This window comes from Peromyscus eremicus, chromosome 10 (genome assembly GCF_949786415.1).
Source record: "Peromyscus eremicus chromosome 10, PerEre_H2_v1, whole genome shotgun sequence".
Taxonomy (NCBI): domain Eukaryota; kingdom Metazoa; phylum Chordata; class Mammalia; order Rodentia; family Cricetidae; genus Peromyscus; species Peromyscus eremicus.
The window spans coordinates 92,656,695-92,681,994 of NC_081426.1; the positions used below are offsets into that span (position 1 = coordinate 92,656,695).

Genomic DNA, 25,300 nt, shown 5'->3' on the forward strand with positions numbered 1-25,300 from the left:
CAGGAGGCTCACAACCACCTGCACCTCCAGTTGAAGGGGATGACCTCATGCCCTCTTTTGGCCTCTGTGGGACCTGAGTGCTGCCATACAGATTCATAATTCCTTTTCTGGGCTGTTCCTTTGTCCCACACCGTTGGTAAGAGACATTGGTACAGCTACTCTGTGCCAGGCCCTGTTCGTAATATATCTCATCCCTACCTTACAGAACACGTCTAAGACAGGTGTCCTCTCATGTCATAGGAAGCAAGAAGAGACAGTGGGTGACTTTGTGCCCATGTCCCTCTTGTCTGCAGTTTTCACTGGAGCCTTTGAGGGATGTAAACCTCAAATCAGGCATCAGAAAAGGTACAGTAGGACGTGGTAGCATAGGCCCTGTGGACAGATGGGTCTAGTGTGGGTTCTATACTCTTAAGCTCAAACACATCGGGAATAAATCAAAGTTATGAAGCCTCAGGGCCCTCCTTGCCAAACTGAGACCAAACAGTAGCCGTGAGGATTCACTAGGAAAAGAAAGAGAAACGTTTTTCCAAGCACACTGTTTTTACATATACGTTATCCCAGCAGGCAGCAACTGTCTTCCAGGCTGTGACAAGTCTTTCCCTAATTTGACCTGTTGTTTTTATTTTAATTAGGTGGGTCTACACCAGTGAAAAGGACTTGAATGGGAGCAGCCACTGGGGGATCATTGCCACGTACAGTGGAGCGGGCTATTACTTGGATCTTTCCAGAACCAGGGAGGAAACAGCTGCTCAGATTGCTGGCCTCAGGAGAAACTTCTGGCTGGACCGGGGGACCCGGGCGACTTTCATTGACTTTTCAGTGTACAACGCGAACATCAACCTGTTCTGCGTGGTCAGGTGTGTGCCGTGGGCTCGTAGCCATCCTCTGTCTGGGTAGTGACCTGCACAGCCATTTCTGGAGATGTGCTGGAGAGACCCTTCTTGCAGCTGGCTAAGGGAGGGTACCAAGAATCAGGGCTGAGACCAAGGGAGGGTTGGCAACTCAGTAAAACGGATATTTGCCGAAGGGATTTAAGATCCTAGAATGTTATGACTTGGAAAGAACCTTAAATCTGGTCAAGTTTATCCCATTTCCAGATCCTGTCCAGGCAAAGCACTGTAGGTAGGTTTCTGTTGTTGTTTTGCTTGTTTTTTTGTTTTTTTTTTTGTTTTTTGTTTTTACCATTATCTTCGGCTATTATAAGGATGGCCACCCTGTCATCAAGTCCTCTGGCCACCCAGCCTCGGCTCCTCTCCCTGAGTGTCCCCACTTTTGTGGGACACCCTGAGTTCCAGGCGTAGGCTGTGCTGCTGCTGCCCTGGCCACTGTTGGAAACTGTGACAAAGGTCCTGTTGCCTGGCCTTACTCTGCCTTTTGTCAGCTGCTCTTGGACGTATGGGTGCTGGTTATTATTTTCGGCTATTTGAGTATGTCGGAGAATAAAACAAAGATCCCTGCACTTGGAAAGCTTGTATTCAGCGAAGATAAACAGAAGAAAAAAAGTTATGTAGTATTGTAAATAGTGAGTGCTATTTAAAATAAAATAATAGAGCAAGGTAAGAGTTGTCAGTGTTTGCCAGGCGGTGGTGGTGCACGCCTTTAATCCCAGCACTTGGGAGGCAGAGCCAGGTGGATCTCTGTGAGTTCAAGGCCAGCCTGGGCTACAGAGTAAGTTCCAGGAAAGGCACAAAGCTACACAGAGAAACCCTGTCTCGAAAAACCAAAATAAAAAAAAAAAAGAGTTGTCAGTGTTTACCCAACATGCCACATCAGCAAAACCCCCAGATCACTCACGTTGGTCATCTGCACGTAGATTTCCACGGGAAGTCAGGATATATTCTCATAATATTAGGATTTTGTTATAATTTTCACATTAAATTCAACTCTGATTTAACAGGCAGTTAGACTTTGCCGGTATTTATATTTATCAGCTTTTGCCGAACATAAACATAACCTCTTTAGACCAAGTAGATCTTCTTATTAGAAATGAATGAGAATTGACTATAATTGCCATTAAGCTTTTCGTAATGATCTCAGTGTTGATTTGAAGAGGATTCTAATAGGCAGGCAACTCTGGCAGACTAGAAAGTGTTTAATTTCAGGATGTCTTCAGCGTGTTGTTTTTTGCTTTTTTTTAAATTTTTTTTTTCTCCTGCATCATCCCTAGAATTCAAAGATGGCCTCATCAGGGCAATTACTCCAATTTCTTTCTAAGTTCCTAGGTGGTTAAGAAGCTCAGAGCCAACTTGCCTTGTTCACACTAAGGCTGAAAGGAGACCCGTTGCATTTAGAATTATTCTGTCTGTCCCTGGTGCTTGACATCAAATAGGGAAATTGACAGGGAATTGACAAGAATTTCCACTTTCCAGAGTCCTGGGTTTGACCTGGTCACTGCTGGAGCCTCTGTGTGTCTTAGAAGCTTGGGTTCTAGTTTGGTCACTGTCCTGTAGTGGAGGGCATTGTGATACCAGCCATGTGACTGGGGGCTCTTGAAACTACATTCTAGTTATGTGGAAGGTGGTTCTTGTAGTTGAAATTTTCCTGTGCTCACCCGGCACCAAGGTCTCACAGCCACTTATAAAATTCCTGTGTCCCGCCTGGTCCGTTCAGACCCAAGGAAACACACAGAGGCTTATATTAATTAAAACTGCTCGACCATTAGCTCGGGCCTACCACTAACTACCTCTTACACTTAAACTCAGCCTATTGTCGTTAATCTATATGTTGCCACGTGTTCTGTGGCTTTACCTGTGTGCCATTACATGCTGCTCCCTGGATGGCGGGCTGGCATCTCCTGACTCAGCCTTCCAGCCTTCCCACAAGTTCTGTTTATTGGATTACTGAACTTTCACACCATGAACCTGCACAGTTCAGTTAGGAATGTAGTAAAAACCAGTGCTGTGTTAATATAAAAGAGGGACTGTCTATTCCATGCAGCAGGTGGGTATTGAGTGTCTTGGATATACAGTCTTCAAGGAAAGGGAACTAGCAAACTGAAGACTGATTAGATGTTACTTAGTAACTGAATAAATGAAGTAGCCCAGTGTTTTATAGTTGTAAAATGCATGCCCTGTTTCCACCCAGATCATACATGTTTCCCAGCTTGAGGTAACTTGTAGTGGCAGTGGTTTTCAGCTCATAGTGCAGAACAGATGTACTTCCTTTCCTAGGTCTAGCATACATTGTGGTGTTAATTGTTCTTTTTGCAATGCAGGTTATTGGTTGAATTCCCAGCCACAGGCGGCGTGGTGCCCTCTTGGCAGTTCCAGCCTGTAAAACTGATCCGCTATGTCACAGCTTTTGATTTCTTCCTGGCAGCCTGTGAGATTATCTTCTGTTTCTTCATCCTTTACTATGTGGTGGAAGAGATACTGGAGATTCGGATTCACAGACTGCACTATTTCAGGAGTTTCTGGAATTGTCTGGATGTTGTGATTGTTGTGGTAGGTTGGAGAGAAATGCCCGCACCCCTGCGGTGTCTCCCTCATTTCCTGTCTGTATTCTAAAGCGTGTTCATTTGCTACCTTCAGTTTGAGTGTTGGTAATCCCCTAAGCTTTTATATTAACGTCTGTGTTATAATTTTTTAGTTCTTACTTTGTATGAGAAATCTTCCTGATTATAATGTGGTTGTTTTTGTTGAACTCTGACTTAATCACATAAATTTAATTTAGCAATTAAATTTGCCTTTGGTATGTCATATAAGATTTGTAGACTAAAACTATGGGGGGTGTTTTTTTTTTTTAATACTTTTTTGCTAGTGAAAATTAGTTTTTTTGCAAGTATCAAATTATGACAAGAAGAAACAGCCTGGAAGTTTTTGTGTAATGCAGAAAACATCCTGTTGTTTGGAAGTCCTGTCACACAGGCAGAGGGAACAGAATCTAAACCGTATCCATCAGTCACATCCATCGCCTCCTTCCAGAGCCCTAGCTGTAAAAATTTGTTTTTCTGAGCTTTTCCTTTTTCAGCAGCTTAGACGCTTTTGTCTTCTTGTATTTTGAAGTGTGTAACAGTGTGCCTAATTGTCATATGTTTAAGCCGTCTTTGGGCACAGCTGTGCCCCCGGGTCCTTGCTTCCCAGTCTCACCATTCCAGATGGCGCTCAAGAGGGCTGCACTAACCAATGAGCATTCTCCTGTCAGCCCTCTCCCTGACAGTAGTCTTTCCTCACTCCAAGTTAAAATTACTAGGCCTTTGTGAACCATGTATTGAATCTTTATCAAGTATTACCCATTAGAATTTGTGATAAAATACAGAACATGCTGTTCATGTGTGAAGGAATAAATACTTAAGACAGGAGGAAGAACCGTATGGACATGTACTGTATGGCAGCAGAGGTATTAGCACCATTGATAATAATAATAGGAAAATAGCTTAGACCTTAAGACCAATGTGTGTGTGTTTGGCACGTTCCCAAGTACTTCTCATGGAGAAATGCTTGTTAAATCCTTAGATTGGCTCTCTCATTTACTCCACCCCCTCCTAACTGAGTCATGTACATGTGTACTTCAGAAAGTGCTTCCACTTGAAATAAACGTGCTTTCAAAATACAGCCTGAGACCCAGCGGATGCTGGCACCTACCCCTTCATGGTGACCCACCAGATGCTGGCGCCTCCCCCTTCATGGTAACCCATCAGATGCTGGTGCCTCCCCCTTTATGGTGACCCATCAGATGCGGGCACCTCCCCCTTCATGGTGACCCATCAGATGCTGGTGCCTCCCCCTTTATGGTGACCCACCAGATGCTGGCGCCTCCCCCTTCATGGTGACCCAGTGGATGCTGGCGCCTCCCCGTTCATGGTGACCTACTGGATGCTGGCGCCTCCCCCTTCATGGTGACCCAGCGGATGCTGGCGCCTCCCCCTTCATGGTGACCCAGTGGATGCTGGCGCCTCCCCCTTCATGGTGACCCAGTGGATGCTGGCGCCTCCCCCTTCATGGTGACCCACCAGATGCCGGCACCTCCCCACTTCACAGTGTTCTTGTAACATCACACGGTTACATATGACAAGGCAGCTACTTAGGCCACACATTACTAAAGTATTAATACTGAGCAATGTTACAAAAAAAAATTAGTACTAAGGAAAGCAAGAGAGACAAGTGTGGAAATTATGTTTCAGAATATTTCTGTATTGGTGATGGCAGAGTCCTGACCATATAAATTCAGATTGTTCTAGGAAACAATGTTTGGAACTTTAAGGTACAAAGTTGCTTTTTAGCTTATATATAATTATATTCAGGTTGATGGGAATAGAACTGTAAAAAAGCAAGTGCTATATAGTAATCAATTACAGACTTTTTTTTTAGCCAAGTAGTTTCCATATTACCCAAACTAGTCAACATTGAACATTTTAAATCTCAAATGCCGATCAGTGAAAAAGTTAACTGTGTACTCTAATTTACTGAATGTGTTCAGTTGTGGTGTGTGTATAGGTATAACAGGTATAGCCATGGAAACAAAGACCTGTATAGAATTAAAAAGATACAAATTAATAGAATTCTAGCTTTTAACATTTGGCTATATTTCTACTTACTCTATCAACTGTAAACATGTGTGTACATGTTACAAAAATGTTTTTAAAGTCTATCAAGAAAAATGTACAGTATTATAGTTCAGTGGTCCATATTCATATTTCATATCAAACTGGCTTGCTTATTCACCTCTTCAAACCACTAATACACTTTCTAACTACCTACCCACCCATAGATCATGTCAGGCTTTCTCCTCCCACAACAGGGAACTGCATCACACACACACACACACACACACACACACACACACACACACACACACTTTGGGGACCCCTGGGTGTAGCTGGAGTTTTCCTGCCTGGCCCAAAGTCAGGGCAAATCTCTTTCACCTGCCAGTCCCACAGCCTCTCAGACCCGACCAAGTAAACACAGAGACTTATGTTGCTTTCAAACTGTATGGCCGTGGCAGGCTTCTTGCTAACTCTTCTTACAGCTTAAATTAATCCATTTCCTTTAATCTATACCTTGCCACATGGCTCGTGGCTTACCGGCATCTTCACAAGCTGTTTCTCATCGTGGCGGCTGGCAGTGTCTCTCTGACTCAGCCTTCCACTTCCCAGCTTTATTCTCCTCCTTGCCCCGCCTACACTTCCTGCCTAGCCAACGGCCAATCAGTGTTTTATTGATTAATTAGCAACACATTTGCCATACATCCCACAGCACCTGGGCTATTAGTTTCTGAAGAAGTCAAAGGTGGCTCCCTTCCCTGCAGCCATAGCATTGTGCAAGCATCTCTTTGAAGGTTTATTTCCTCCAGCTTTGTTTTTTTTTTTTTTTTTTTTTTTTTTTTTTTTTGAGACAGGGTTTCTCTGTGTAGTTTTGGTGCCTGTCCTGGATCTCACTCTGTAGACCAGGCTGGCCTTGAACTCACAGAGATCCACCTGGCTCTGCTTCCCAAGTGCAGGGATTAAAGGCGTGCACCACCACCGCCGCTGCCACTGCTGCTGCCGCTGCTGCTGCTGCCGCCACCACCCGGCCCCTTCCTCCAGCTTTTAATTCTACTTGAACCTAAGTGCTTCCAGGACTGGATTCAGACGCTTGGGCTTCTGTGTCTCCTTTGAAGGGAAGAGCATCCCTGCTGGTGCAGCTTGCTTCCCTGGGTCAGGAAAGCTCTGCAAGAGTGCCAGGGCTTGTGTTTTATCCAGCTGAAAATTAAGGCCACCTGAAAAAAAACCCAACATCTCAAAATCCCGTGGAGATTGTTCCCTGTGTTTTGTTTCTCCAGCAAATACACGGAAGCCTCCAGGCTGCTGCCAGTCAGCTAGCTGTGGGTCCTAGCCAATTATCTTTCAGAATTACTGAAAAAAAAAATACTTTAGAAGTCTAAATTCAAATAATGTCGATGGCTTAGCTTCACTGAGTGAAACGAGTCATTTATTTAACAAGATAACCTACCAGGTCCTGAGCTGTGTTCCAGCTCTTAGAGATGCAGGGATATACAAGACAGCCTAAAGGTCATGTTCTGGTTTGGGAGAAAAGTTTTTTTGTTGTTGTTGTTTTTGTTTTTGTAGCTAGAAATGAGAATTTTGAAGGAAAAAAAAATGTGATTTAACAAGCATACTCACAAAAAAAGATCTCTTTTCCTTTTCTCATTCTCTAGTTTGAAAGAAAACTCAAAGAATGTCAGTGTGTGAATGTGATACTGGTTTTCTTTATATTAAAGACATCTTGGCTAGATGATAAATTGTCTGAGATTTAAATAAAAGATTATTGGATTTGCTCAAACAACAAAAGGGTCCTTCACCCTTTTCAGCTGACATTTTTAGAGCATGCAAGAGCAAAGAAAATATGAACACCAGCAGGAGAAGGTATAGGGCTCAGTAGGAAGCCCTTCTGCCTGAGAAACAGGATTGTGAGTCTAGTCCTTTAGCTGCGATGGGCAGCTGGGCAGAAGGCCTTCCCTTTTGCATTTGAGTTTGTTATTTTATGGTTTCCTCTGTGTACATCCATGTACACACCTGCACATGTTTTCAGTTGATTTCTGTCCCTAAGGGGATGTAGGCTGTATGTTGTTTTCATGTTTTAGCTGATGCCTTTGATGAGTGCTATTGGGTGAGGAATATGGGCAGTCCTCCAATCCATACATCAGTGGTGAAAGCTAGTCATTTTAGAGTGGATTATCTATTTCTAAAGTGATGGAAGGAATATAAATCTTTTGTCTTCCAGTTATCCGTAGTAGCTGTGGTAGTTAACATTTACCGAATGTCAAATGGAGAGGGTCTGCTGCAGTTTCTCGAAGATCAAAGTTCTTTCCCCAACTTCGAGCATGTGGCATACTGGCAAATACAGTTCAACAATATAGCTGCTGTCATGGTGTTTTTGGTCTGGATCAAGGTAATTTATGTCATATTCTTTATTTTACTATATATATATATAAACATGAGTCACACAGGCCATTGGAAGACATGGATTTGCCTTACTGGCCAGGTTGACATGGCCAGCCAAGGTTGTTGCATAGTTTACATCATGTAGATGGCGGCTCCTGTGAACCTTCCTGTAACTGCAAATGAGACGATGTGACTGCCTGGATCCTTCTCAGGTCTGAGGAAGCTCTGCTCAGCTGAGGCTGCATCAGAGGCTCTTCTGAACAGTTACTTTCCCACTCATTCTCTGTGTAAACGACAGGGCATCTCATGAACAGTGAGCCTGAATTCTGGAGATGCAGAAAATTTCAGCCATTTTGAGGCAGCTACCGACTTGCCACCTGCCCAAGTTCTGGGACTATGCTGTGCTCCTGATCACATGGAGAGTGTGCACTTAATTTGAAGTTTTTAATATAATTGAAACTTCAGTTCCTCCGTCCCAGTAGTCACATTTTTTTAAAAATTTTTATTTTGCAATATAATTCAGTTCTACATATCAGCTACAGATTCCCTTGTTCTCCCCCCTCCCGCCCCCCTCACCTTCCCCCCAGCCCGCCCCCATTCCCATCTCCTCCAGGGCAAAGCCTTCCCCACAGACTGAGTCTACCAGGTTGATCTCAGTCAGTAGTCACATTTTTATCCACACGTTGCTAATGGCGACTGTTTTAGGACCATCACAGCAAGTTCTCCGAAGCAGCTTCCAGAGAGGGTACCTTCCAACAGCAGCCCTGACACTGTAAGGCCTGGGGCTAACCAAAAACGTGGACCTCACATTGAGTTTCTCATGTTGTCATTCATTGATTGCTCATTCAGGAGAGACCATCTCCAACACACCACATTTTGTCATAAAATTAGTAGGAACTGGAGTTGGTGGAGTTGCTCAGTGGCAGAGGCCTTGGCTGGAACATGGGAGGCCCTGGGTTCCAACCCAGCACTAAAGAATGAGTGAATAAAAAGTAGGAATTTCATTAATAATTAATATTGATGATAACAGCCTATGGAGATTTTTATTGTGTCCAGAAGCTGTTTATAAAAGACCATTAAGTGAAACTCTAGAGATTTCTCTCTTAATGTGCATTTCCAGTTGCTGTCTTATTTATTGCATTGCTTCTTAAACATGACCATTGGATTCTTCCAGGCAGGAACAGTGACTCCTAACGCTCACTCCCATGTGCTCCCTACACAGCCTTCTACTGTGAGCTGCATGCATCTTAGCATGTCTGGTCCTGCCTCCTGAGCTCCAGTCTTCGTGGCTGCACTCAGATCCTTTGGCACTTGCTCACTGGGCTTCTCAATCGGGCTTGGCTCGCTCCCAGTGGCTCCCAGTGGGTCTGGTGTCTAGGGATAAAAATACCAGTATTTATGTCACTGAAGATAAGGCAATTACCCAAAGTTACCCCTATATCATGGTACTTGATACATGACAATGATGCACAAAACTATTTTCTGGTTTAGTCCTTTGGGGGACGTTATTACTTATTCATTGATCATACTTAGACTTGTTTTTACTATATTGTAACTGTGATTTAAGATGTGAGCAACATGAGGCAGGAGCTTTGTTCTGCTCACTGTTCCATTCCCAGCTCTGAGGACAGGGCCTAGCATGGGCTAGGTACTCAACAAGTACTTTACACTGTTCCATTCCCAGCCCTGAGGACAGGACCTAGCATGGGCTAGGTACTCAACAAGTACTTTACACTGTTACATTCCCAGCCCTGAGGACAGGACCTAGCATGAGCTAGGTACTCAACAAGTACTTTACACTGTTACATTCCCAGCCCTGAGGACAGGACCTAGCATGAGCTAACAAACACTTTTTTGAATGGCAAGATAAATATTCCTAGACTTGAAAGAGACAAAAAGTGAATAATTTCTCACCTATTTTTCTTTACTATGATAAACAAAATTACACAGTATCATTTTCACCATTTTATATGCATACTTCAGAAGTATGAAATATACACAGCACAGTGTTGTATCTATCACTACTCTACATTACCATTTTTGTAATCCCAACAGGAAATACTATATCCCAGCAGATCAACTTTCCATTGTATTTCTTTTTTTCTTTTTGATTTTTTTTGAGACAGGGTTTCTCTATGTAGTTTTGGTGCCTGTCCTGGATCTCGCTCTGTAGACCAGGCTGGCCTCGAACTCACAGAGATCTGCCTGGCTCTTCCTCCCGAGTGCTGGGATTAAAGGCATGTGCCACCACCACCAAGCTTTCCATTGTATTTCTTATCCCAGTGAATTTGACTATTCAGAGTGCCTCACAGATGGAGGCATACAACATTTGAGGTTTTGTATCTGCCTTATTTCATTTAGCATGCTTTCAAAGTACATGTCATAGCCAGTAGCAAATTCCATTCCCTCTTATGATAGAATAGTTCCATTGTATGTGAAGAGCACACTGTATCATCCACTCATCTAATGTCGATGTCCTGCTTTTACAGCTCTTCAAATTCATCAACTTTAACAGGACCATGAGCCAGCTCTCCACAACCATGTCTAGATGTGCCAAAGACCTCTTTGGTTTCACCATTATGTTCTTCATTATTTTCTTGGCATATGCTCAGCTGGCATACCTTGTCTTTGGCACTCAAGTTGATGACTTCAGTACTTTCCAGGAATGTATGTAAGTATCTATGAGATGAAACAAAAGGGTTTTTTTTCTATAAATGTATGAAATTGTGAAATAATATTTTAAAAATTTATGAAGTTTAATTAGTTCACAGCATTCCTAACAGCAAAATATTATTCTTGTCACTATTTGACTAGCAAATGTTAAAAATAAAGACAGATTGAATTCCTGTTCTACAAACATTGTCCGACCAAAGAAAACATGGTGTTTGGAAATGTTGGTTCTTAGGGAAGCAGTCTTCAAGTAGTGAGATAGAGTGGAACCACCATAGAAAGACAGCACTATTCCAAAGACCAAGATCTCCACACCCAGCAGAGGTGGGAGTTTTAAATGGCCATTTGCAGGGGAGGTACACATGGGTGGCATGCTTAGCCCTGGGCTCCATCCAAGGGCTCGGTCCTCCTTCCTGCTCTCCGCACATAAGGGGCCATTGGCCTGCATTTTAGTTCCTCTTGCAAATCGTTGCCTTGTGTCTTAAGTTCCAACTTCCAAGAGATAAAATATATTTATAATATTGTAGAAGAAACTAAAACCAGTTCACAAATCTTCAGTCTTTTTCTAGTGTTCCCAAATATACCAGAAAAAAATTAAATCAAGACAAAAAGATCCCACAATATTCTGAATTACAGTTATGTGCCATTCACAAAGTTACTTGGTAACTAGGGAAAGAGTAGATCATGAAACTGGGGATCCCTAGTTAATCTTGTTGTTGAGGAAAGCCAAGAAAGGAAATGATGTCACTGATAATGTCTAGCTGCTGTGACCTCACTTTGAGTGACTGTGAGAAAACTGGATCTTTGAACTCTACAATTTTGGCCATTTTTCAATATGTGTTTTGTCATCGTTTTTTTTTAAAGATATTTTAACTTCAGACCAAGTGTGACTATTATAAAGATTTGAGTTACCAGGTTTTACCCAGATTATATATTCTTACTCTATAAATCATCTAGTAATCAGGTTTGATATGAAGTAGAAATGACATATACCATATGAAACCCTGTTACTAAAAGGCATCATCAGTTGACAATTCAAGTAACAAGACTTTCCCGAAGAGGCCGACAGTTTTCGGGTTCTTGGCAGCTCTCTCGAACTTCCCAGACTGTCCCGGCACATGAAATCATCTTTAATACGTGTACGTCCGCAGCTGGACACTGTTTGGTTTTGTCTTGTGTTCTGTTTTGTTTTCCTAGCTTCACTCAGTTCCGCATCATTTTGGGTGATATCAACTTCGCAGAGATTGAGGAAGCTAACCGAGTTTTGGGACCACTTTATTTCACTACATTTGTGTTCTTTATGTTCTTCATTCTTTTGGTATGTATATGTATATTTTTTTTTATAGTGAGGTGATTTAAACTTTGTGCTCATAAATCACCACCTTCCCTTTTCTCTCATGCTTGATCACCCATCATTTCAAATAAACATGTGGAAAACAAAAAAAAAAAATGTTGATTCTAGAAAACTTATTTTTTTCATTGATTTATAGTTTTCAGACAATAATTTGTCCCATGGTCTTTTGATCATCTATAAATGTGTATTTAACTACTATAAAAATAATTACAAGTGCAGATTTATCAATTTCCTAAATGGTGGTTTGCCTGAGCAGTAGGACGTACTTACCTGCTTACGCAGCACGGTGTCACCCCTGCCGCTTAGTCACTTGCTAGTGTGACTTTTCATTCCTGCCTTTTCTTTGAGAAAATAGGAACTTACAAAGCCACTTAGAAATAGGACATCAAGAGTCATAGCTGGGTGAATTATCACATGTCAAGGCTAAGATAATATTTCAACCTTCTCATAGCCCACAGGCCTCTACACTGCCTACAAAGAATCCGCATCTATTAAACTTAAAAGTAAATCTAACAGTAATTAGGAATTGCTCCCAAAATACATTTTAAAATACCTTTGAGTCTCTTGATTTATAACAACTTTTACCATTTACTTTAAGATTTTTTTTAAGGTGTTTTGTGGTTTTCTTAACATTTCTACATTCTACTTGTCTGGTGAAAAAGTATTAAGTGAAGTTAGCTTAACTGAGGGAGAAGGTATATTTCATCCAAACACTATCATCTTTCAGATTTTCCTTTCTGGAGGTTTGAATGATTAAATTTCACTAACTCGGTGTTTCATCTCTGCAGTCTCCCCAGGTATCCTGTTTCGGCAGATGGTGCTCATTAAGTCTTAGATAACCCACTCATGGGACAAAAGGGACAGCATGGTCCCTCGAAGTCCATTCCTTCATACCCTGCCCTTTTGAACTGACCTCTTCCTGCTACAGATTAAGGAAAAAGTAGGGATTGACAAGGCTTTGTTTCCCTCTAGCGTGGGTAGTCCTTTGTGTTCTGGGGCTCCGGGCTCTCTGCTAAGACCTTTCTAAGCATGAGGTACATCCTGCGGCAGACCTTCAGCTGTCCTCTGCCTCCTGTAGGACACAGTGAGACTGAAGTGCTCAAAGGAGAACTTGGTCATTGTGCCGCACTAGATGCTGCGACCTACAATCTGGGAGCTGTCGTCCTCTCGTAAAATCAAACCCCAGGCCGGGCGGTGGTGGCGCACGCCTTTAATCCCAGTACTCGGGAGGCAGAGCCAGGTGGATCTCTGTGAGTTCGAGGCCAGCCTGGGCTACCAAGTGAGTCCCAGGAAAGGCGCAAAGCTACACAGAGAAACCCTGTCTCGAAACACCAAAAAAAAAAAAAAAATCAAACCCCAGAACATGAAAGAATTCTCATTGCTTCTCAGACTGCCTCACAAAAACCTTCACTAGCCACCACCTATGTCTACTGGTTGGAAATCTCACAGAACCCACACTTTAATTCACTTTGACTAAGATATATGCAGCCATCATTTAAGCATTTGCAAGCAAAAAATAGAATGTTAGATATCTGGGTTAGGAGAGTAAAAATCAAAGCCTTATTTTAACTGAAATTACCTGTGCTCAGAATGGAGCACACACCCATGGGTTTATGTATAATTTATGTTCTGTTTTAATTTCTGGTGTCCAATATTAATCAGTAGTCTTCCTTAATTGATAGAGATGTGTAGTTCTCCACTGAAACAAGAGTCTTAATTTTCGTTCATCAGTCACTGGATAAATACTGCCTGAGCCACTATATTCTTATACAGATAGTCTGGGTCATATAAACTATAGTGTTTGTGCATTCGGTGATGTGTTATACAGCCGAGGGAGCCGTGAAAAGGAAAATAGAGCTTGGACTTCCTCTGATTCTGTGGATTTGTGAGGAAAGCAGACATAGTTAAATATACCTCTGCAGCTATAAACCAGTTGCCAGATACAAACAAACAGCGTGCAGGAGATGGATCTGCTTTACTAGGTGCTTTGAGAAAGTGTGTGGCAAACTCACGGAAATACTCATTACCACCGGGGAGGGAAAATGTTAGGAAAAGTAAGTAGACATTGGTGAGTGACAGCAGCTGTAATGATTAGCACTTAGAACTGTCACTGTTAGGACCTATCCTGAGCACTGCGTAGATTATCTTACTAACCAACACAAGCAGTTTTTAAGGGAGGTATTGTTACTTTTTCCATTTTATAAATGCAAAACAAGGAGCTAGGGAGATGGCTGGGTGTGTAAAGTGCTTTCTGCTCAAGCCTAAGGATTCGAGTCCAGATCCCCAGCCCCTACATGAGTGTGGTTCAGACATGGCAGCCAGCATAGAATCCCAGAGCTCAAAGAGATGGAGACAGGATCCCTTGAACAAATGGCTAGATAGACTAGCCAAATGAGGGAGCTCTCGTTCAAGGGAAAGACCCTGTGTGGATACATCAGATGGAGTAAGAAGTGAGTGGGAAGGCATCCTTGTGGCTGCCACACACACCTGTACGGGTGAGCACACCTGGGCTGCCTCCCAACACATACATAAAGAGAAAAGAAATGCAGGACAAATTCTTAAAACAAGTGGGCCAAATCATCCTAGCACCCAGGAGATAGTGGCAGGCAGATATTTGTGAGTTTGAGACCAGCCTGGTACACAGGTAAGGGAGGTGCTGTTAAAAAAAAAAAAAGCAAAACAATAAACAACCAAACACTTGTATTATAATCTCAAACAGTAAAGAGATGATTATATTTTAAGGAAGTCAGACACGGTCTTGGGAGATGGCTGATTGGGTAAGAATGATTGCTCTGAGAACATGAGAACCTGAATTTGCATCTCTAGCAGTCAAGTAAAATGCCAGAAAAGGCTGCCTGTGCCCGCACAACACCCTCCACCTTCTGGGCACCAGGATTCCTGCAGTTTGCTGTTCAGCCAATGTAGCCAATGAGTGAGCTTCAGGCTAGTGAGAGATCCTGTCTCAAGATAATAAGACGGAGACAATAGAAAGACACTTGCTCTGGTCTTTGCTTGTGCACTTATTGGTGCACACATACACACACACACACACACACATTCATCACAACACGTACACACAGGTCACACAACATGTGTGGGCCATGCCATGTTTGCTGGAGGTGGAAGCTGGATTAGACTGCCCTTTCTTCCTGGTTCATGTCTCTGTCAAGGAAGAGTTACAAGTGAGGGACGGTGTAGAAGTTTACTACAGAAAGTTTCCACTTGAAGAGTGAGCTCGGGTTTCCTGAGAGAGTACCAGATCACAAGTTTTCCTTCCTGGGTTTTAGATGATTCCGGGGCTCGCGATTCCAGGTTGCCCACACACGAGGTTCAGCTGACTGGGCCAGGGTGCTTCCTTTCGTTGTGTGAGGGTTTGGGTTGGAGGTCTGACATGGTGGCTGCCCTGGAAGTTGTTGTAACACTGGCCCGGTTGGCTGTTGTGGAGCCCAGCTGTGCTACACAGTGGGAGGTAAACGGTGGGGTTTGTTTGTCTTCTGCGTTCCTTCCTGGGCGCTGTTGTTGTTTGTTCTCTCCTTTGATCTCTTCCAATTTCCTGGTAGTTCCCGTGATCTCTTCCCAGTCACACCAAGACAAGAACCATCAAAACAAGAGTTTGGGCTCTGAAGTCTTCATCTTTTCACAAAGATTTCCTTGGTCTTCATACGGGGTCTACTCTGTGCCTGTCACTGAAGTCATTTCAATTCTTAAAATATGTTCCGTGTACCTCACCTGAGTGTACAACAAAACTTGGAAAAAGTTTAATTAATTCGATTGTTAAAACTTGAAGAGCTCTTTAGAATTCTACACAGTAACCTCAGTGTTTTAAAAGTAGAAAACAATAATAATTCTACCATCTGTACATAAATACATTAATACTTTGTAGCTTTTTATTGTCTCTTTGCAAGATATGTCAAAAAATGTGTTCTAACTTCTGTTATAAAACATTTTGACCAAGAGCAGCATGAGGAGGAAAAGGTTTACTTGCCTTAATGCTACAGTTAGTGCAGGAGATCAAGGCCGGAACCCGAGGCAGGAATTGACTGAACCAGAGACTACACTGCATGCTGGCTTGTTCCCATGGCTACTTCAGCTTGCTTGCTTATGCAGCCCAGGACCACTGACCCATAGCTAGTGCTGGCCACTGCCCTCTCACACAAATCACCAGTCAAGAAAATGCTCACAAACTCCCCTACAGGCCAATTTTTCAGTTGAGGTTCCTCTTCCCAAGAGACTCTAGTTTGTGTTGAGCTGACCACAGCCAACCAGCACAGCGTGGTTTTATAAGTGAGACTTCCTTTGGCGTGACTTAGTGGAGAAATACTGCTTCAAAGAGTATGAGAGTAAAACTTATCAGTGACTTTATGATTATTCAGCTTTGGTAAAAAGGTGAACGAAAAGGCATGTGTCAATGTTTAGACTGCTTTCAAATTATATTTGAGTTTCATCCTCTGTTTTACAAACAGAACATGTTTTTGGCCATCATCAATGATACTTACTCAGAAGTGAAGTCGGATCTGGCCCAGCAGAAGGCGGAAATGGAACTCTCAGACCTCATCAGAAAGGTAGGCTATTCCCACAACTTTTTTCCTACATAAAAGGAACATTATTTTAATCAGCTTACCAAATCAACACTGATTCGCTGAAATTATTTGAAGTGAAGGGTAGATCTCTTTATTTCAGAAATAACTTAAATGTTTCCTTTGGTGAGAGGCTTAATAGATAGGCTAGGACTTAAATTCTGAGGATTCTTTTATGGTCTAAATTCAATTTTAAAATAATCATTTTGGTTCTTAATCACTCAGTGCCCCAGAGTCCTGAGGTCACAAAAGACTGAAGGGGGGGGGCACGGGGGCACACGCATCTGATTCCACCCTTGTCTCTGTTACCACTTGAACTGAGACAGAGGGAGGGCAGTGACTCTCCTTTCACCTCTAGCCTTTCTGTGTAGAGAACTGGAAGAAAAGATTCCCGATCAGGCCACAGCTTGGGGGCTGAGGACTTCCTTCACACCTTCTCAACAAGCATGTAATCGTTAATTAGAAGGGAATGGTAGGGAAGTGCTTTGTTCTTCTCACTGTGGCTTCATTAGGCTTAAAGACTAAAACTTACATAAAAATAAATAAGAGCAGACAATGCTCTCCCATCGTGGTAGGGTGGAATCACCGCTTTACTGCTTTCTGTTCAAGCTTAAGCCCCCTTGTGTGTGAATTCTGCTTTAAGGGAAAACTTCAGTTACATAAAATCCCTTGGACAGAACCTAAGTGCCCGGTGTCTTGGGTTCTACCCCACAGTTGATGGCGTTTTACTACTTTTTTAAAAGTGGAGCACGTAAGCACTCCACATTGCAGAGTTTTGATATTTATGAAATTCAGTTACCACATTGTTATGTAACATCAGGACTTCAACAACAGGATTCAAATTTGTTTTGTCGCAAAATATTGTGGGAGACAGCACAAAGTACGATCTGTTAGCCATTTAGTTTACAGATGACCACCTAAGTAACATGTGTATCTTCCTCAGTGGCCAGGTTATGACCCTTCCTTCTGCTGCTGACCGGCCACTGCACAGCTCTGCTTTAGTTCACACACCACAAAGCAGGTAGTGTTGCTCTCCTGTCCCCCTGTATGTTTTAATGCAAAGGAGAGCAGAAGAAGTGCCTCAGTGGTTAGGAGCACTTGCTGCTCTTTCAGAGGATTGGCGTTTGGCTCCCAGCACCCTCGTGGAAGCTCACAACTGACCGTAACTCCAGTTTGGGGATCTTGACACCTTCTGGCCTCTGTGAGAACCCACAGGCACTTGTGCATAAATACACACATGTATGCACACACATAAATAAAAAAAAAACATATTTTTTAAAAGTTAAAAAGCCTGGCTGAGAAAAAGAGAATGGGCTAACAAAGATAAAAACACAGCAGAGAAACAATGGCATAAAGAAACATGGTTGGTAGAAGAAATACTTTACAGTGGGAAAGTAGTCACAGCCTCTGTGTGAAGGATCCAGGCAGACAGCTAAAGTAATTTAGCTGAGATCAGTTTATCAACAAATAAATAATACACAGTATAATGAAAATATGTTGATGCTTGCAAATAACGTCACGTTAAAGTAACTCTTAGCAGAGTGTCTTAGTCACTGTTCTGTCTCAGTGAAGAGACAGCATAACCAAGGCAACTTATCAGAAAAGCCTTTAATTGGGGCTTACTTAGAGTTCCTGAGGCTGAGCCCATGATTGTGATTGTGGGGAGCACGGCATCAGGCAGATCTGGTACTGGAGCAGTAGCTGAGCGTTCGCATCTTATCTGTGAGTTGGAGGCAGAGAGAGACTGGGAATGGTATGAGCTTTTGAAACCTCAAAGCCCACCCACCCCCAGTGATGTTCCAACAAGGCCACACCCAATTCTTTCCAAATAGTTTCACCAACTGTGGACCAAGCATTTAAATATATGATATGATGGGAGCCATTATCATTCAAATAGAGAATTTTTTTTCAATAATACATGAGAAAAATAAAAAATATTAGGAGCTGATCTATCTGTAGAGAGGGTGTGGTAATTCACCAACATAGCAAGTGTGTTCAGCTTATATTTAAGGGAGGTGACAGCATCATAGAAGACAAGCCCTGTGCAGAATCCTGGATATGTTTACAAAGAAGTTAAAGACTTTTGTTTTCAGAGCTCTTAATAGTTTAAGTTTCCTTACACTCAGTAAATATTGGACTTGGTTTTATGTTTCTATAAATACTCAACTGAATATAGAATTATAAATAAATTCATACCAAGGTAATTTTTTAGTTTTAATAAATAAATTAAAGCTCGTAAAACAATTAATTTTATTCTCGATTGCTCAGTCCACTTTGCACGATTTCAGCTCTATCAACCCTGCTCAATTTCAGCTCTATCACCCTGCTCACCATACAGAGCAAATCTCTCTCTGCTTCACTTCTGCAGTCCTGGTATGAACCTGGGACTTACAAATGACTGGCAGATACTTGATCACTAGAGCGCTTCTTTAGCATTGCCTCTAGTTCCTTGAAAATCCTCAGGTTTGTTTCACTGGCTTTAAAAAAATATTTTTACCTATAAGAAAATTCCTTACTATTATATGAAAAATAAACAGCCCATGGCTGCTTCATTTCCTGTATGCCAGGGAGCAAACAGCTATGGAATTCATAGTGGTGTACGTTTGAAATATAAACATACATAATTAACTTTATATTTCAAATGTAAACACACACACACACACACACACACACACACACACACACACACGCGGAAAAGGTCCTTAGACTTATTGAAAGATACTGAGTTTTCTACAAGTTTTATAGAAAACTGAGATTACATTCATTACTCATTCACAGACACATTTTTCTTGAATTGCCGTCTTCTACCAAGTGCTGAACTTTCGTTTCACTGTAACTGAAAGACAAAAGGAGAATGAAAAACAAAATCATGTCTTTTTTTCTTTTCTTTTCAATAGGGCTACCAAAAAGCACTGGTCAAACTAAAACTTAAAAGAAATACTGTAGATGACATTTCAGAGAGTCTGCGGCAAGGTGGGGGCAAGTTGAACTTTGATGAGCTTCGACAGGACCTGAAAGGGTGAGGGCCGCACTGCTAGCCCCTGGGAGTGCCTATTATACATGTTAATCCGTGGCTGATGAGATGTTTCTTCCCCACGTACTGGTAGAGAAATATTTTTCATTTGGGGAAGCAAACGAAACAGCATGTTTCTGGAACATGCTGTATGTCTCCCTTCCCCCTGCGTTCTGATGTTTCAGTGGTCGGGCTGGACCATGTACTGAAGAAATTCACCTCAATCCTCTCAAAACTTTCAGGAAAGGCCATACGGATGCAGAAATTGAGGCCATATTCACTAAGTATGACCAGGATGGTGATCAGGAACTGACAGAACGTGAGCATCAACAGATGAGAGATGACTTGGAGAAAGAGAGGGTGAGCACTTTAGGGGATGACTGAACTCGTCGTCCCCATATACTAATTACTGTTTTCTCTTCCTTTTCCTCTCTCCCTACACCCTCAGCCTACACATTGGTAGCTTGCCTATTCACTTTGTTTATTCCTGCGTTAAAATGTCAGTCCATGAAATCACTGTAGAAAATCAGTCTGGAGGACAATCCATTTTCTCCTGGCCCAAGTACTTGGTAAAGTTTTTTGTGAAGTCTTGGTATGTTGGTCCCTCACTGGAAGACTCCATATTCTTTAGGAGGACCTGGACTTGGAACATAGCTCTTTACCACGTCCCATGAGCAGCAGAAGTTTCCCAAGAAGCCTGGATGACTCTGAGGAGGAGGATGACGAAGACAGCGGGCATAGCTCCAGGAGAAGGGGCAGCATCTCCAGCGGGGTTTCCTATGAAGAGTTCCAGGTGTAAGTACAAACGTTTTCCCAGCTTTGTTGACCAGGGTCAAAACGAGATGACGCAACTTCTCATGGAGTTAGATGTTTACTTCTCTTCGTGACTAATATCATTTCTTTCAAATAAGTTTTAGAGTATTTTTCTTTTCATAAAAGATCTTCATTATCAGAAATTAGGGAAGCAGAGAAAACATTAATATCCTCTGTGTTCCTTCCAACCAAAATATCTTAGCAAATTTTAGAGTCTGTGTTTCCTTTTACATGTGTGTGGCAGTGTTTTACACATCTTACGGCCTAACACAGGGTCTGTCCTTGAGGAGAATGTTCATTCTGCTGCTCCTCAGGGTTCAAGATGCCTGTCAGTTGCTGTCTCCTGTTTCCTGTTGATGCTCTGCATGTTTACTTCTATCTGCTTTTGAAAGTGAGGTAATCACCTCTCTGTCATTATTATTCACGTATCCCTGTAATTCAAGAAGGTTCCGCTCAGTGTAGTTTGAAGCTGTTAGGTGCATACATGTTCGTAACAAGTAAGTCTCAGTAGATCAGGCCTCCTTTCGCTATGTCTTTATCTTCAGTGAGATGCGCTGTGTCCCTCCTGAGAATGCAGATCAGAGAAATTCTTTGTGCATTGTAAACCAGCTTTTTTCTTGGTGCTTTCATTCTTTCTTTGCTTTTATCTTTCTGTACCTTCACTGTGGGTGTCTAGATGTGCAGCTCTGATCCTACTTGTCATTTTAAGTGTCTCGAATTTGCAGTGTTTCTCATCAAATCTGGGGAAAGTATTATTTGAAGATATGTTAGTCATGCATTTTTAAATGCCACAAGCTCTCACTTTTCTGTATTTGCCTTTTTGATAAATGATTTTCATTTGTCTTATATTCATAGGATTTCTAGACCTTTAAGAGGATTGAGTTTTTAAAAATAATTTTCAACAGCTATCCTTGTTATTATTCTTTTGTTTTGTTTTGTTTTGTTTTTTGAGACAGGGATTCTCTGTGTAGTCTTGGTGTCTGTCCTGGATCTCACTATGTAGACCAGGTTGGCTTCGAACTCACAGAGATCTGCCTGGCTCTGCCTCCCAAGTGCTGGGATTAAAGGCGTGCATCACCACCGCCCTGCTAGTATTCTTAAACTAGCATTTGAGAGGTTGTCCCCAGGTCATACGGTCAGTGGTTGTATACTGACTTGGTATGTGAGACACTCTTCAGTCACTAATCACAAGGAGAGGGGCCAGGGCGGGAGAATTCAAATTGTTGCCATTTGACATGTTTTAAGGCATTTAAATATTTTCATTCAAAATAACAAGATGTTGAAAGAGCATCCTATTTTCTAACAGTTTTATTAACTTGTAATTCTCTTTCAGGAAACATGACACAGTACAATTTCTGGTGTCACCTTAGACACCTATTATTGTATAGATGAATTGTACTTTATTTACATGATCTCCTACTGGTTGTTTAGCATAGCCACTATTCAGTGCTATGCTATGAAAAGCAACTCTGTATATGTGAATGAATTCATAACACAAAATGACATATATTAAATTTCATTTAGACACAATTTTATTGGCAAGAGGATGGAGGTTATCATTCCTACAAGCAGCTTATACCAGTTTGTCTCTAAGTCTTGCGAACACTTAGAAAGTGTTTCCTGTTTCACACTGTCTTGGCATTTCTATTGGAAGAGTCAGGTGGGCTGAAGGACGGACGAGGAGACGTGACCCGCTGTGTCCGATGTCGCCCCCTGCAGCCTGGTGAGACGCGTGGACCGCATGGAGCACTCCATAGGCAGCATAGTGTCCAAGATTGATGCTGTCATCGTCAAGCTTGAGATCATGGAGCGGGCCAAGCTGAAGAGGCGAGAGGTGTTAGGACGGCTGCTGGACGGGGTGGCTGAGGTAAGTTGTCGTGAGCCTCAGCTCACTAGTGGCACAGGTATTCATTGATAGAGATGGGCACCCATGACACTTTTCATTTGGAAATATTGAAGAAGAATAAAAACTATTTAAAGTTACATTTACATAATTCACAAATATTGTTTCTGTTCACTTTTATTTTCAGATTTTTTTCCCCTTAAACAGAAACATTCTTTAATTTTGTAGAGCATAAAGGTAGTCATCACATTTCATAACTCTTAACCTGATGCTTGTCCTCCTCCTTATGTAACCTTAGATCAAATAATAATCTGGAGGCACGACTCTTCATAATTCACCTTCTGAGAGTGCTACCAGCAGGGGATACAATTAAGTGAAGAATTATTCCTCTGACTCTCAGAACTGTTATTGAATACTGTCTCTATCTGCAGTCTTACATAACTACAGCTTATTTCACCTAAAATTCCTAACTCAGTTTCTGTGTAGATTATGTGACATACAGCATGCAGTGCCCTGGTTTCTGCCATGTCTTTGATTTCCTTGTTAGGATGAGAGGCTGGGTCGTGACAGTGAGATCCACAGGGAGCAGATGGAGCGCCTGGTACGGGAAGAGTTGGAGCGCTGGGAATCGGACGATGCAGCATCCCAGATGGGTCATGGTCTAGGCACACAAATGGGACTCAACGGTCAGCCTCACCCCAGAAGTTCCCGGCCTCCTTCCTCCCAGTCTGCAGAGGGCCTGGAAGGTGGAGGTGGAAATGGAAGTGCCAATACCCACGTGTAATAGTCCACGAGTGTTTGTATGTGTGTTCCCGAGACCTCAAGAGGTGGGTGTCAAGTAGGACAATGGCAGTTACGATATTTATACACCCTGCTACGTGATGATGCCGGTCTTTGTGACCAATTGTTATAATTTTCTGCACTTTTAATTTATTTTATGTAAACTTTACCCATGATTCAAGGAAGATTGCTTTACTTTTTCTCATATGAGAAGTCTAGATGTAAATACTGAGTTCAGAAGACAAAAAAAAAATTGAAAGTACACCCAGTTGCTGCCCTACCCAAGTCTTCAGGAGACAGTGAAGTAGCCTTTAAAAGCTGCTCTGAGTTCATGTCCAGCCCCTGCAATCAGCAGTGGCAGGCCTGTACCGTGTGTTAAGGAAAACCAGACATTTCTTTCCACTCAGAAGTAACTTGGGAGCTTACTGCAAACTTCCTTCTAAGAGAGGAGTCTTATTTCACCAACCTTTCTGGGGTGAACTTTTCTCAAAAATGAAGTAGGAGAGAACTCCAAAGCAAAGTATGGATGTGTAGCCATTGTTAAAATGTGTATGAACAGTTGAGATAGATGTTAAGTGCTGTCCCTTTTTGCTATTATATTCTGAGTTTGTGGGACTAACCATATCGTTTATTTTTTTATTATTTAGCTTTTGTTAGAAATTTGGTAAAAAAAAGCCAAAAAGATAAATTATAGGATAAAATGTAGGAGAATTGGAAAGAGCCTTAATCTGTCACTAAACTTGACTTTTCAATTCTTTGTTAGCATAGAAATTTCTCCGTTTTTCTTTCCCATGTGTCTCACTTATAACTGAATCTAATATCAAAATAACTAATGAATAAGACAAACTTACTGAATATTTTAGTATGCAATGGAAGTTTTAATTCAGCAAATATGTACATGTGAAGCAGTATTTTAAGGAAGTTTTAAAATGCATAAAAGCTCTGTAAAAGTAAAGGTTTGACTTATGTTGTATCTAGAATGTAGTTCTCAAGTATCCTTAATCTTATATTTCAGAATGTAAATGTATAATGCAAATTTAGTTCAGTTTCATGTAAGGGGCCTCTAGTATTAAGGGGTTATCCATTATTAGAAGGGATCAGCTAAAAGTTGCATATCAGCAATGATTATCATAAAGTGAGGGTCTTACTAAATTTATGGGAGAAATCTTAATATATGTTGTTGTTGTTAAAGATGGTCTCACTGTACAGCCCTGGCTGTCCTGGAACTAACTTTGTAAACTAGGCTGGCCTCAGACTCACAGAGATCCACCTGCTCTCTGCCTCTTACATGCTGGTATTAAGGGCATGTGTAACCACGCCAGGCTAAAACAACTGTTTTTAGAAAGTGCTGAATAACCTGGCCTTTTGAGAGCCATCAGGTAGAGAAGAGGTAGAAGAGAGTCCTGGGCTTTAGTGCTGTTCTTTAAATTCTCAAGCATTTATTTACTTCATAGGATAATCAAACCTCCAACAAACTGCTGAGCAGACAGGCCTTTCTAGCAGCTTCTACAGACACGAAGCATGTTGTGTTCCCTTAACGCCGGTGGCTCCATGTCGATCTTACTCTCTTTTAGATATGCTACGCTAATTTTTTTCTTCCAAGGTATTGAAGTTTGCATTCCAGGGTTATTGTGTGTATGTATTTATGTATGTGTACCATGTTGTTACAAGTAAACAAACTTCAATTTGAAGTGCATTCATTATGTGGTATCCATGTGTATCGACCGTGTGCCATATATCTATTATGGTCACTAGAACATCTTTTTATGATGCTTATTATTATACTGTTTTTCATTTAACTTGTAAAATTTTACAGAATTCATTTTCTTTTTTTCCCTTTCACATATAAGTTCATATATTTTTCTACTTTGGTCCTGGGAAGGCTAATCCTAATCTCTTTTCTATTATTCTCATTTCTGTAATGGGCATAATTTAAGATATTATATATCCAAAGTTCTCAGACAATCAAGAATTTCTTAACTGTAATAATGTGTATATTACTTAATAAAGACTTGACATGGTAAGAAAGAGTTGCCTTTTATCATGGCATAGACCCTGGAAAAGTGCCTTCCTTTCTGTGTCCAGTAAGAACACAAGTAACACATTTATATGCTTTTTACACTAAACATACATTTTTAGACTCTCAGAAAACCCATCATGCACAGTCTTTTTTTCCTTTTCGTCACAGAAGTATAATCCAGGACATACTCCAGGCAGGTAGACATTTGGGACATATAGGTAATAGGAATGGCAGAGTGAGAAAGACGGAAGAGGGAAAATGTCAGAAAGGGTATGTTGGTACACTGTTAATATTATTGGCTGCTAGAACACTGAGAAATAGTGTGCCATGCTCAATTCACAATTCCACCCCCCAATAATGGTAGTAATT

At 41.7% G+C, this 25,300-nt stretch overlaps 1 protein-coding gene across 1 annotated transcript in view; it reads left to right on the forward strand.

Annotated features, from left to right (window-relative positions):
• Pkd2 (polycystin 2, transient receptor potential cation channel) overlaps positions 1–24,939 on the forward strand; it is a 45,903-nt gene extending 20,964 nt beyond the window's left edge. Inside the window, exons 5-15 of the mRNA XM_059274869.1 lie at positions 633–857; positions 3,215–3,443; positions 7,701–7,868; positions 10,351–10,532; positions 11,729–11,849; positions 16,349–16,447; positions 19,360–19,481; positions 19,718–19,835; positions 20,107–20,270; positions 22,008–22,155; positions 22,679–24,939. Coding sequence (XP_059130852.1) covers positions 633–857; positions 3,215–3,443; positions 7,701–7,868; positions 10,351–10,532; positions 11,729–11,849; positions 16,349–16,447; positions 19,360–19,481; positions 19,718–19,835; positions 20,107–20,270; positions 22,008–22,155; positions 22,679–22,915 — 1,813 coding nt within the window. The 3' untranslated portion in view covers positions 22,916–24,939. The remainder of the gene's footprint in view (positions 1–632; positions 858–3,214; positions 3,444–7,700; positions 7,869–10,350; positions 10,533–11,728; positions 11,850–16,348; positions 16,448–19,359; positions 19,482–19,717; positions 19,836–20,106; positions 20,271–22,007; positions 22,156–22,678) is intronic.
• Positions 24,940–25,300: the final 361 nt, after the last annotated feature.